At 43.2% G+C, this 13375-nt stretch overlaps 1 protein-coding gene across 3 annotated transcripts in view; it reads right to left on the bottom strand.

Moving 5' to 3' along the window:
- Window positions 1–13375, bottom strand: part of ahsa1b (AHA1, activator of heat shock protein ATPase homolog 1b) — a 44759-nt gene that overhangs the window by 26333 nt on the left and 5051 nt on the right. For all 3 annotated transcript variants that reach the window (XM_043697066.1, XM_043697067.1, XM_043697068.1), the window contains one exon: window positions 1193–1383. In XM_043697066.1, coding sequence (XP_043553001.1) covers window positions 1193–1383 — 191 coding nt within the window. The remainder of the gene's footprint in view (window positions 1–1192; window positions 1384–13375) is intronic.

Raw genomic sequence — 13375 nt, 5'->3', positions numbered from 1 at the left:
GATGTGCAGGTCAGGTGAATTGGCCATGCTAAATTGCCCGTAGTGTTAGGTAAGGGGTACATGTAGGGGTATGGGTGGGTTGCGCTTCGGCGGGGCGGTGTGGACTTGTTGGGCCGAAAGGCCTGTTTCCACACTCAGTAATCTAAAAAAAAAAGACCACAGTCTGCACTTTTTTGAATAATTAACTACACTGGAAAGCCTCATCTTCAAGAGAAATTTTAAAATCCATTGTACTTTGAATTTGAATATGGAGTTAAAATCACCAAAGATTGACTCATTCATTTTCTCCAGCCACCCATTTTGCCATCCTCTTACATCATGCATCTTGCTTTAGTGAAATTTTGTATAACTGAACTGGTCACCTTTTCCTATTCATGGACTTGTTTCTAAATGGTAATCTGTTAATTGAAACTTCATCATCAGTCTTGGTCACCTGTCACTTTGCATACTCCCTCTTCATTTTCTAAAACTGTCAGCAACAGTGTCATTTATTACTGAATGCTATCCAACAGACATCATTAGTACTTTTGCACAGGCAGACTGCACTGAAATCACAGCCTTTGCTGCCAACTGGTCAGCTTACAAACGTTAGCACATGTAGGACCATCCCCAATATAAGCAATACCATGTTTGGTGGCAATGGTTATAAACAGCTTTAAACTCTGATGCAATTTTAGCTATTAGAAGACAGCAACAATTTTTGTTATGACAATTTAGTAACTAAAATCAAAGAAACAGTGCACCAGCACTACGAAACAATTCAGTTTTGGACATGTAGGGGTAGTATCAAGCTTAAAGTTGTCCCCTATAGCGTGTGTTTTTACTGGAAGAAATGGGCCTGCAACATACATTCATTCATCCCTCTACACAAGGCTTTTTGCCAAGATACTGTTCCATAGATTCTGGTCATCTAATGACATTATGACGGCATGGCTAGAGTCACATTACCATAGATAAAGTTGTCTTCATTTAACGGAAATGGGTGTGAATATCAAGTTATTGATGAGTGAATAAGAAATGGATGCTGGCTGTTTTCTATCCTTTCAAAAGGGTAATGCAATATTCTCATCACTGCCACAAACAACATTAGTTAACAGGCAAGACTCAAAACTTTTCTGAACTGTATTACCACACTACTCTCTTTGTAAATGGGATCAATTGCTTAGGTAAAAAAGGTTTATGTTTTACTCACCTATCCATGACATGTGGATGTTCCACTCAAAGAAGAAAATCAGTTTTCCTTTTCTGTTGTTAATTGAAGCTTCACCATCCATCTTGGTCACCTCTGTCACTTTACATACTCCCTCATCATTTCCTACACTGACTGCCAGCAACAGTGACTTAAGCTTATCTATGGACCAATTCGAGGCATCTCTTTCTGTCCTGTTAATAAAATTTACATTCAAATTCATCATGAACAAGTTAATGACTCAAATAGATTACAAGCTTTAACAGTACATGCTAGCTTTGAAGCTATCAATTTTAACCAAGTGCAATGTTTTCTAAATAAATGCAATACATTACATAAATTTCAAGTACAGAAGGTAGACATTTGACATCCTGGAAAAACTTAATCTATCAGATTATACAAACTGTTTGTTCGGGGCTGTCATAAAACTTAAGGTCATGTGTTTATGATTTTACAAGCGCTATAGCTCAAGCCAGTGAAAATTTTACAGATGTGAAAAAGGCACAATTTTGAGTCAAAGATATAGCTGTGTTTTAAGTTGGTTTAGTTTCATGAACTTAAAAAAGTCACTGTCGTCTTACCAGACCGTACAGTTGCTCTCTCATTAAAGAGGTTAAGGGTCACATGCCTCAGGTGAGAGAGAGGTTGAGTAGAAAAGCTGGTCATGATAACCTCAGCTGGTACAGGACTTGAACCCACACAGTTGACATCACTCTAAATTACAAACTAACTGTCCAATCCACTGGGCTAACTGACTCCAACAAGCAATGTATATTAGTTGTGTGGGTTTTTTTTTTTGAGTTTCACATATTTTGTAACTTATGCATTTAGCGGTATCTTGCATCGGTACTTTGCAATCAGTTTTAACATTCAATCCAGTAATAAAGGTAATTCTGGAAAAACCAAAAATACTCTGATCGCAGGAAAGTAACTTCAGTTAATGCGTTATAACATTAACAATAGAGATGTACAGCATGGAAACAGACCCTTCGGTCCAACCCGTCCAGATATCCCAACCCAGTCTAGTCCCACCTGCCAGTACCCGGCCCATATCCCTCCAAACCCTTCCTATTCTTATACCCATCCAAATGCCTCTTTAATGTTGCAATTGTACCAGCCTCCACCACTTCCTCTGGCAGCTCATTCCATACACATACCACCCTCTGTGAAAAGGTTGCCCCTTAGGTCTCTTATATCTTTCCCCTCTCACCCTAAACCTATGCCCTCTAGTTCTGGACTCCCCGACCCCAGGGAAAAGAAAGACTTTGCCTATTTATCCTATCCATGCCTCTCAAATTTTGTAAACCTCTATAAAAGGTCACCCTTCAGCCTCCGACGCTCCAGGGAAAACAGCCCCATCAATACTCTGACAATAAAGGAAAGCATACCAAACGCCGCCTTCGCTATCCTATCTACCTGTGACTCCACTTTCAAGAAGCTATGAACCTAAATTCCAAGGTCTCTTTTTCAGCAACACTCCCTAGGACCTTACCATTAAGAAACACTGGGAGTTCACATTTCATACTAACCAAACATAAATGACTTCATTGGTGCCACATTATTGCCAGTGAACAGCAACATTGACAAGCTGATATAACAAAATATAACAGGTTGATATGGCAGAAGTGGTGATTTAAAAAAATGACTAGCAGATCAAAGAATGAATCACAAGAGTGTAGAAGTAATGTCACTTAAGATGACCATTACCTTCTAAAGAAACATAGCATAAATTTAGCATACACCATTCAGCTAATCGGAGACTGATCATATCCAGTGCATGCACTACCAAGCCAATTAAAGTTCAGGATCTTTCTGATCATGCACAGTGATTAGTGTCAAGCAGAAGTTCATGAGCAGAAAAACTTACAAGCTTGGTGCACAAGAAAGGAACATAGTTCAGAAGGAGAACTTCAGTCAACTGATGAGGTAAAAGACAGACCCAGGCAACCAGTATTACAAGCTGGTACCCAGAGGTGGATCAACAAAAGAACAGATTTTATGAAGCATCACATTCTTGCACTTATTGCAAGCTTAAGAAATTTGTGAAAACATTTAGAAGATCCATTTCAGGTCTTGAAACTTCTCAATTCAGTGTACAATTACAGCTTACTTCTGGGTGTACTCCAAACTCTTGGCAGTAGCAGCGTGTACCTTCTGCAAGATACACTTCAGCCATAAGGCTCCCTTGACATTTACCTTCTAAACCCAGGACCAATACCACCTAGAAAGGCAAAAGATAGCAGATACATGGGAACACCATTAACTACGAATTCAAACTCCGAAGTGCACATAATTCTGACTTGGCAGTGTTTTGCCTTTCCTTGGCTGTCGCTGGAAGAAACTCCCTACCTAAAAGCATCGTGGGTGTATGTACCTGCATCCAAAGAGCTACAGTTCACTACTAACCTCAAGTGCAATTAATGATGAATACCCAGACACACAAGTGCCATGAATGAATTTTTTTTAAAAAAGTCAATGGAAGCATGTTTATAAATTAAAAATGCAACTTCTATGTGGTGCTACAAGCAGAGTATTGCTTAACTCAGCTTTGTTAGTATTTCAGTAAACCTTCATCCATTCAGGACGGGAGATTCCACTTCCCTCTTTAAAACTTTTCCTTCTGCTTCTTCAATGTAGGCTAAATTAACTGGCGTGATCTTAAAATCCTCACGCGCAGTGTATCAACTTACTTCAAATCAGAATCAGAATCATACTTGCCACAAGAACCAAAGCCCTTCAGGTCAAATACACTCATCAGGCCTAAAGTAAGAATGCAAAATTTCTAATGATGAAAATAATTCATACTGTAGGAAGAAAGGTTGCTGATAATGACGTGCAAACTTGAACTGAAATAGAGCATAAAACTATCTACAAAGACAATATCTATCCTGGTCAGGTTGTTGGCTTTGCACAATGCAGAGTGAATAAACTGTCCATCACACACAAAATAAAAACAGCCTTCCTTCCACTGACTCCGGCTACACTTCCTTCTGCCTCAGGAAGGCAGCTAACATAATCAGAGACCCCTCCCATCCCTGTTGCATCAGACCGAAGATACAAAAAAGTTTTAAAACACATACCCACAGATTTAAGAACAGCTTCTTCCCCACTGTTAAGAGTTATGAATGAACGTCTCATATTATAGAGTTAAATTTTTCTGAATCTTCAACACAATATTCTGCACTTTATTACCCTGATATACTTACTTAAGGTTTGATTTGACTGGATAGCACAACAAAACAAAATTTTTCACTATCAGTACATGTGACAACAATAAATCAAATCAATCTACAGGTCAAAAGGCTGCTACTTTTGGATCTGAAAGCTGCCTGGTCCACCTCAAGTTACCCTAGAAAGGCATGAACGCAAATTGAAACAACCAAAAAAAAAATTTCATATTACTGCCAGATCACAAAGGATGTTCTGCTTAGTGCACACAGCTGAGCAATGGTGTGCATATATTGATGTGATGCCAGGTACACTTGACATTAATCAGATCAAACAGCACATTCCTTCGGATTATACTCAACCAGTTTATGCTAGCAAACATCATGGTAGTAAGTTTAGCTAAGTTAGATGACATGGATCCAGGGAAAGCTAGCCAACTGGATACAAAATTGGCTTGATGGTAGGAGACAGAGGGTTGTGGTAGAGTGTTGCTTTTCAGACTGGAAGTCTGTGACCAGCATTGCTCCGCTGGTCCCACTATTGTGTCATTTACATAAACAATTTGGATTAGAATATAGGAAGCATGGTTAGTAAGTTTGCAGATGACACCAAAAATGGTGGCAGCGTAGTGGACATCAACTAAGGTTATTAAGGGTACAATGCGATCTTGGTCAGCTTGTGGAGGAATGGTAGATGGAGTTAATTTAGATAAATAAGGGCAGGACTTACACAGTTAAGGCAGAGTACTGGTGAGTGCTGTCAAGCAGCAAGACCGAGGGGTTCAGGCACATAGCTCCTTGGAAGTGGTGTCACAATGTAGACAGAGCGGAGGTGGTGTTTGGCACACTTGCCTTCATTGCTCAGACCATTGAGTATAGGAGTTGAGACACATGATGTGGCTGTACAGGACATTGGAGGGGCCACTTTTGGCCTACAGCATATAAATCTATTCCCCCTTCTATAGAAAGAAAATTAATTTGGAAAAGGTACAGAAATTATTTAAAGATGTTACTGGGACTAGGTGAGTTTGAGTTACAAGGAGGGGCTGGAGAGTAGGAGATTGAAGGGTGACCTTTTGGGTTTATAAAATCATGAGGGCCATAGTTAAGGTGAATAGCAAAGGTCTTTTCCCTCAGGTCGTGAAATCCAAAAAGAGGGGGCATAGGTTAAAGGTCAGAGGAAAAAGACTTAAAAAGGAACCGGAGGACAACATTTTCACAGAGATGGGTTCGTATGTGGAATGAATTGCCAGAGGTGGTGGCAGGCACAGGTACAGTTGCAACATTTAAAAAAACTGAACAGGTACAGGAGTAGGACATGGCCAAAATACAGGAAATGGGATTAGTTTAGTTTGGGAAACCTGATTGCCATAGACAAGTTGAACCAAAGGACCTGTTTACGTGCTGTGTGACTAATTGGACAGCACTTTCAGAATAACCTTGAGCGTGCCAACAGCACACTGAATATTCCCAACTGGAAATAATCAGTGGAGTTTCATAACATGGTCTATTTAGACTTGCAAGAAGTGATATATTTCATATACAACTGTTCTTTGCAAACAGAAATAATACATTCAAACCTTAAGGAACCTGTCCTGCCCTTGAGGATCTGAAATCTGAATACAGGTTGAAGTAACTAGTTGTCAGGAACAACCGCTTAACAGATGTTCTTAATTTAAGCAGCAATAAAATGGATTCTCAGTGTAAATAATATGGCAAAATGGTTGTGGTTCTGTTCGCCAAGCCGGGAATTTGTGTTACAGACGTTTCGTCCCGTCTAGTTGATATCCTCTGTGCTTGGGAGCCTCCTGTGAAGCGCTTCTGTGATCTTTCCTCCGGCATTTGTAGTGGTTTGAATCTGCCGCTTCCGGTTGTCAGTTCCAGCTGTCCACTGCAGTGGCCGGTATATTGGGTCCAGGTCGATGGGCTTATTGATTGAATCTGTGGATGAGTGCCATGCCTCTAGGAATTCCCTGGCTGTTCTGTTTGGCTTGTCCTATAATAGTAGGTGTTGTCCCAGTCGAATTCATGTTGCTTGTCATCTGCGTGTGTGGCTACTAAGGATAGCTGGTCGTGTCATTTCGTGGCTAGTTGGTGTTGGCAAAGATTAGAACAAACAGTCTTACCGCAAATTCAATCCAAACTCTGGGTCAGATATGTGGATGACACCTTTGTAATCATTAAAAACACAAAGAGAACACACACCGGATCATCAACGCCACACTCACAGGAATCTGATTCACGAGAGAGGAAGAAAAAGGACAACCAACTCACATTCCTAGATGTAATGGTACAGAGAACACCTAACAGAGAATTCACCACAAAAGTATACAGGAAAGCCACACACACAGACCAAGTCCTGAACTACGAAAGCAACCACCCCAACACACACAAGAAGTTGCATCAGACACTATTCAAAAAGGGCCACAACACACCGCAGTACACCAGAACTGCAAAAAGAGGAAGAACACCACCTATACAATGTATTCACCAAAAACAGATACCCGCGCAATTTCATCAACAGATGCCTAAGGGAAAGACAACGGAACGAGGACATGCCACAACCCAAAGGACTAGCCACACTACCATACATCAAGAGCATTTCCGAACTGACAGCCAGACTACTGCGACCACTAGGACTCATAACAGCACACAAACCAACAGCCACTCTCAGACAACAACTCAACAGGACGAAGGACCCGATACCCAGTATGAGCAAAACCAATGTAGTGTACAAATCCCATGCATGTCTGTACAAAACACTACATAGGATAAACAGGAAGACAGCTAGCGATCCGCATCCATGACCAAGTAGCCACAAAACAACATGACCAGCTATCCTTAGTAGCCACACACGCAGATGACAAGCAACATGAATTCGACTGGGACAACACTACTATTGTAGGACAAGCCAAACAGAACAGCCAGGGAATTCCTAGAGGCATGGCACTCATCCACAGATTCAGATTCAATCAATAAGCCCATTGACCTGTACCCAATATACCGGCCACTGCAACGGACAGCTGGAACTGACAACCGGAAGCGGCAGATTCAAACCACTACAAATGTTGGAGGAAAGATCACAGAAGCTCCCAAGCACTGAGGATGTCACCTAGACAGGGGACGAAACATCTGCAACAAATTCCTGGCTCAGCGAACAGAACCACAACGAGCACCCGAGCTACAAATCTTCTCTCAATCTTTGAATGGCAAAATGGCTTCTAGGCTGCAAATTGACAATTCTGCTAAAAGCTGCATAAGAAACTGGGATGAGGTTTGTCCTCATGTCCCTGTAAACTGTTTGAATGGTAGGGTTTGGGGCCTGGCTTTGCTGCTCCTCTCCCTTGTAAAATTGCTGTATCTTGTATGCAGCTGTAAATGTACCTGTTTGTTGTAAACTGTTTTTATAATTTGATTAATAAAAAAAGCTGCATAAGACGTCCGTAGCAGCGAGGGTGACCATGGTCGGGGACGTGCTGGTTGCCAGGGGCCTGGGCGGGACCCTGCCACAGGACATAGCAAGCAGAGCAGCGGTAGAGGTCCGGTACGTGGCCACCCCCATCTGACGCCTTAAAACGGCGGTGCTCGGAACCGATGTAGTGCACCAGTTGGAGGATGCTCAGGTGTGCGGTGGGATCCCGTCCACGCTCACCCCAGCCCGGACGGAATTTCACATTGGCCCCAAAGTCCCGAACTTCCCATGGGAGCCTGTGCCCCAAAACCTGAGCTGCCTCCAGAATTTTAATTTTGTCCCTTTTAAGAACGTAAAAAGGCGGGTCCTGTATCGACTGCTGCTGCACACTGTCCACCTCTTCTCCCTCATCCACCGTCCAGACACGCCTTGGCGGTCCCCTTTTGCCACTGGGTGGTGGGGATCCCCAGTGGAGGGCTCTCTACGCGGGAGTCCTCCACCTTTCTCTCGGGGATCTGGGGTGGAGGGTGGTGCACGCAGCGGTCCCCTGCAACCGCAGATTGCGGTGGTTCACAGACTCCCAGCCCAACTGCTTGTTCTGTGGCGCTATGGAGTCAGTGGACTCCATAGTATATTGGGTGTGGGCGTTTTTGATTTTCTTTTTTGATTTTCTCAAAAACCTCCTCTGCTTTTGGCTGCACCTTAGTTCCACACTCCTGATCTTCAGGCACCTGGTACGGAGGAGGGAGGGCAGGTCTGAAGACCTCCTCATGGGTTTGCTCCTGGGCCTGGCCAAACTGGCCATAAACAGGTCCAGGTAGCGGGCGGTGGAGGGGGTCGTTCGGGCCGATTGCCTGCCTCTCTTCCGCGGTTACATTAGAGCCTGGGTGCCCTTGGAGAAGGAGCACGCGGTCTCCACCAACACTCTAGTTGTTCAGGGAGAGGAGGGCGCCACAGGGAGTGGAGTGCATTATTTCCCCTTCCAATTCTATTTTGATTTAATCCCTGCCCTCCCCTTCACTGTTTGATCACACAGCATTGCCCTTTGATGTGAAGGGCACTGCTGGTCACTGGCCACTCGGTTGTTTTCTTTCTTCCTGGCGGTGGAAATTTGAATAAAAAAATAAGCTGCATAAAATGGCTTTTAATTTTGATATGGCTGCATAACTGACTAACTGCATAACTGTTTCAATAGAGATTAGCAGACAATGCTCCCTTTACAGCATAGAAATAACTAGACAAGACATTACTGGCCATCCTAACTGACTTTCAAATGTAGGTGCAATGGCTCAGTTAGTGAGATAAGGGTGGCCTGAGTATTGGAAAACAAAGTTGGGTTCCAGGAAATATCACTGGATCAAGTACCTGCCAAATAAAGCAATATTGTGTATTGATTGGTAAATGTCTGAATGTACTATGCGATCATAGTCTGCACCTTTAAGAAAAGTCTAAAAATGTCTTTATTTTAAGCCATGTGTGCAGCTCCTCTGAGGAACACAGAAGCGCATAACCTCTATTTCTGGACGATCTGTGCCTGGTCATAAGAAATAGAGTGTTAAAGGGCCAGACCGATCACGAGTGTTTATTGAGCGATTGCGGAACCGAGACACCCAATCTTCACCCGGTTATGACAACACATCGGCAAACAAGCATCAACTAACAAACTTTATGATCATTTGAAACATGGTAAATTTATCTTGATAAATTCTAGATGAAATCCTTGTTATGTACCTCGCCAGCAATATTCATGTTCTGCACTCAAGCGAAACTGTATATTCATGCTCCAGGGCTGATGTCCGAAACAGAGATTCACCTGCTCCTAGGATGCTGCCCGACTTGTGCTTTTCCAGCACCACATTTTTCAACACAAACTGTACATAAAGTTAGTATGCTATAATTATACCTTTCTTATAACAGTAATGTTTAACAAACTGATGAAGGCTGAGTAGAGGACAAGGCATTATATTTAGCTCAAGAAAAGTCTAACTAAAGAAAGAGCAAAGTTTAATTTTGTGGTCTTCTTAGGAGCTAAAGCTGCAATCAGCTTTAGTTTTCCCTCATTAGAGGGAAGTGTCCCCTTTACTCACAAGATGACATATACGGTTTTAAAAAAGGTACAGTAACATGCATCTTTCCCATCCTAAGCTTAGCTCCATTTCAATGTTCCCCTTGTCTTTTTCAGAGATGATTCTAATGCTTTATCAATTCATCACAAGCAGCTGACAAGCATGTCAAAGCACATTTGATAGAAGCAAGCCAACAGATTCACTCAAATCACTAGATTCCCAGTGATTCTTCAATCCATGTAATTTACTGCCAACATCCCTGCTCCCAAGTTTAAGGGCCCCTAAGTTTCTTCATATCATGAAGTGAGGCAATGGCATCCTTACCAATTAATACTGTTTAAGATATTAAGGACAGAAAACACATCCAATTTCAGAACTGACACTAACCAAACCCAATTAGTGCCCATCAAAAAGTACACAAAACCAAGTTCATAAGGGGATTATTAGGAATACGCACAGCTTATCAAAAGGTGCCAGAAACACTCCAACATGGGAACATCTGACCAAAGACCTACCTTAACCATTACCTTCTTTCACTCCTCACCAATACTACCTTGAGACCATAATAGCATGGAGGGAGACAGAGGCCAGTCAATCAAGCCTGCACCACCATTCAATGAGATGTGATCTGATAATTCTCAATTCCACTTTGTCTCATAACCCTTGATTTTCACACTAATTTTAAAATCTGTTGTTTCGCTCAATCTTGAATAAACAGTGACCATCCATGCTGTGAATTTCCAACAACTGCAGTATTCTAGAGTATATACATAGTTTATCTGCTCAATATACATTTTCATTCACATCATTTCTGGTTCATTTCAAAAACTGTGCATTTAATGGTGACACAGAAAAGGGCAGAAAGGAGGAAATGAACAATACAAACAAACCTGAGGAAAGTATTCAGCATCTACCTTGATTCTATCTAAAAGAGGACTGTATGCTATTTTTATTGTACAACCATCTCATCACTGTCAACTAACTATGCTTGTTAAACAATTCCAACATTTCTATCTATTGGGAAGGCAGCTCCAGGTTATTGTGAAGGTAAATCTAGTACATTCAGAATCAGCCAAGTTTATCATTTCTCGCTTCTGCGTTCAACCCTGTCCTACTTACAAGTAGCTGGTTGAGAGAATAGCAAACTTGGTTCTTCTGTATACATTCTTGTGTATTTAAAACAATAAAAATCATCAATCTAGAAACTCAGTTTATATTCTGGAAACCCAGGAGTGAATCCCACCATGGCAGAATTCGAATTCAATAAAAATACCTACAATTAAGAATCTATCAATGACTATGAATCATTATCACTTGTTAAAAAAGTCACCATGCTCAATCACAGCAACGTGTTGGATCTCCTCTGCCTTCATATAGACGAGCAAGCCACTCAGTCGTATCAATTGTTATAGTGTCTACAAAGACATAAAACTGGATAAACCACCTGGCATCAACTTAGGCACCTGAAAAAAAGACAAGGACAGAAGCAGCCCTGTTGGCCTTGCAAAGGACTCCTTCCTAACATCTGGGGGAATAGTGCCAAAATCAGGAGAGCTGTCTCACAGACTGGTCAAGCAGCAGACTGGCACAGCCAAACTCAAAGAACCATACCTTACAGACAGACAATGTCCCAAGCACCACGATCACCAGATATGCCCTGTTCCACCAGCAGAGATGATGGCACAGTGGCAGAGCAAAACTGGAATCAATGGGTATTCGGGGCAAACTCTGTTTGGGCTGACTGTAGTTATACCTAGTTTCCAGGGCCCAACCATCTTAAGCTGCTTCAACAATGACCTTACCTCCATTATTAGGTCAGAAGTGGAGATGATCGCCGAGTGCAAAATGTTCAGAAACACTTGTGATTCCTTAGATACTAAAGTAGCCCACATTCATAGTGCAACAAGTGTATATCTGGTCTCTTTCCTATTTGAAGGATGTTGTGAAACTTGAAAGGGTTCGGAAAAGATTTACAAAGGATGTTGTCAGGGTTGGAGGATTTGAGCTATTGGGAGGTTGAATTGGCTGGGGCTGTTATATAAACAAACAAACATAAAAGAACAGATCAGAATCTAATAATACTGCAGGGAGTACCTCACCTCCTGACTCCCCACATCCTATCAAATATCTAGAAGGCACAATTCAGTACTGCGAAGGCATATGTCCCACTTGGTTGGACAGGTATAGTCTGACACCATTCAGGACAAAGCGCCCCACCTCATCGGCATCATATCCACAAACATCCATTCCCCTACACCGACATTCAGTCGCAGCAGTGCATACCATCTCCAAGTCGCATTGCAGAAATTCCCTAAAACGCCTTAGACAGAACTTTCCAAACCCACAACCACTTTCATCGAGAAGGACTAGGACAGCAGATACACCATCACCATCTGCAAATTCCCTCCAAGGAACAAAATGGCAGTCCTTCAGTGTCACAGGCTCAAAATTGGGTAATTCCATCCCAAATGGAATAGTGGGTCAACCTACAGCACATCCCGCACGGCCCGGTTCTAACTCCTTCCCAAGATCCACAAGCCTGACCACCCTGGCCAACCCATTGTCTCAGCATGCTCCTGCCCCACTGAACTCATTTCTACCTACCTCGAAATGGTCCTACCCTCCCCTAGTCCAGGAACTCCCCACATACGTTCGAGACACCACCCACGCCCTCCACCTCCTCCAAGACTTCTGTTTCCATGGTCCCCAACGCCTCATCTTCACCATGATATCCAATCCCTCTACACCTCCATCCGCCATGACCAGGGCCTCCAAGCCCTCCATTTCCTTCCTCTCCCGACGTCCCCAACAGTACCCTTCCACAGACACACTCATTCGTTTGGCCAAACCGGTCCTCACCCTTAATTCCTCCTTCGAATCCTCCCACTTCCTCCAGACCAAAGGGGTAGCCATGGGCACCCGTATGGGCCCCAGCTATGCCGGTCTCTTTGTTGGCTACGTAGAACAGTCCATCTTGCGTGATTACACCGGCACCACTCCCCACCTCTTCCTCAGCTACATTGATGACTGCATTGGCGCCACCTCGTGCTCCCGTGAGGAGGTTGAGCAAATCATCAACTTCACCAACACATTCCACCCGGACCTAAAAACTTACCTGGACCATTTCTGACACCACCCGCCCCTTCGTAGACCGCTCCATTGCCATTAATGATGACCGGCTTGATACCAACATTTTTTAAAAACCCGACTTCAACAGCTACCTGGATTACACCTCTTCCCACTCCCTCCTGCAAAAATGCCATCCCATATTCTCAATTCCTCCGCCGCATCTGCTCCCAGGAGGACCAGTTCCACCACAGAACACACCAGATGGCCTCCTTCTTTAGAGACCGCAATTTCCCTTCCCACGTGGTTATAGGTGCCCTCCAATGCATCTCGTCCGCATCCTGCACCTCCGCCCTCAGACCCCACCCCTCCAACCGTAACAAGGACAGAACGCCCCTGGTGCTCACCTTCCACCCTTCACATAAACCAAACCATCCGCCAACATTTCCGCCACCTCCAAACAGACCCCACTAAC

The sequence above is a fragment of the Chiloscyllium plagiosum genome, chromosome 10, assembly GCF_004010195.1.
Source record: "Chiloscyllium plagiosum isolate BGI_BamShark_2017 chromosome 10, ASM401019v2, whole genome shotgun sequence".
NCBI classification, from domain to species: Eukaryota; Metazoa; Chordata; class Chondrichthyes; order Orectolobiformes; family Hemiscylliidae; genus Chiloscyllium; species Chiloscyllium plagiosum.
The sequence above is the reverse complement of the archived record's forward strand: the minus strand, read 5'-3'. Positions and strand labels throughout refer to the sequence as shown.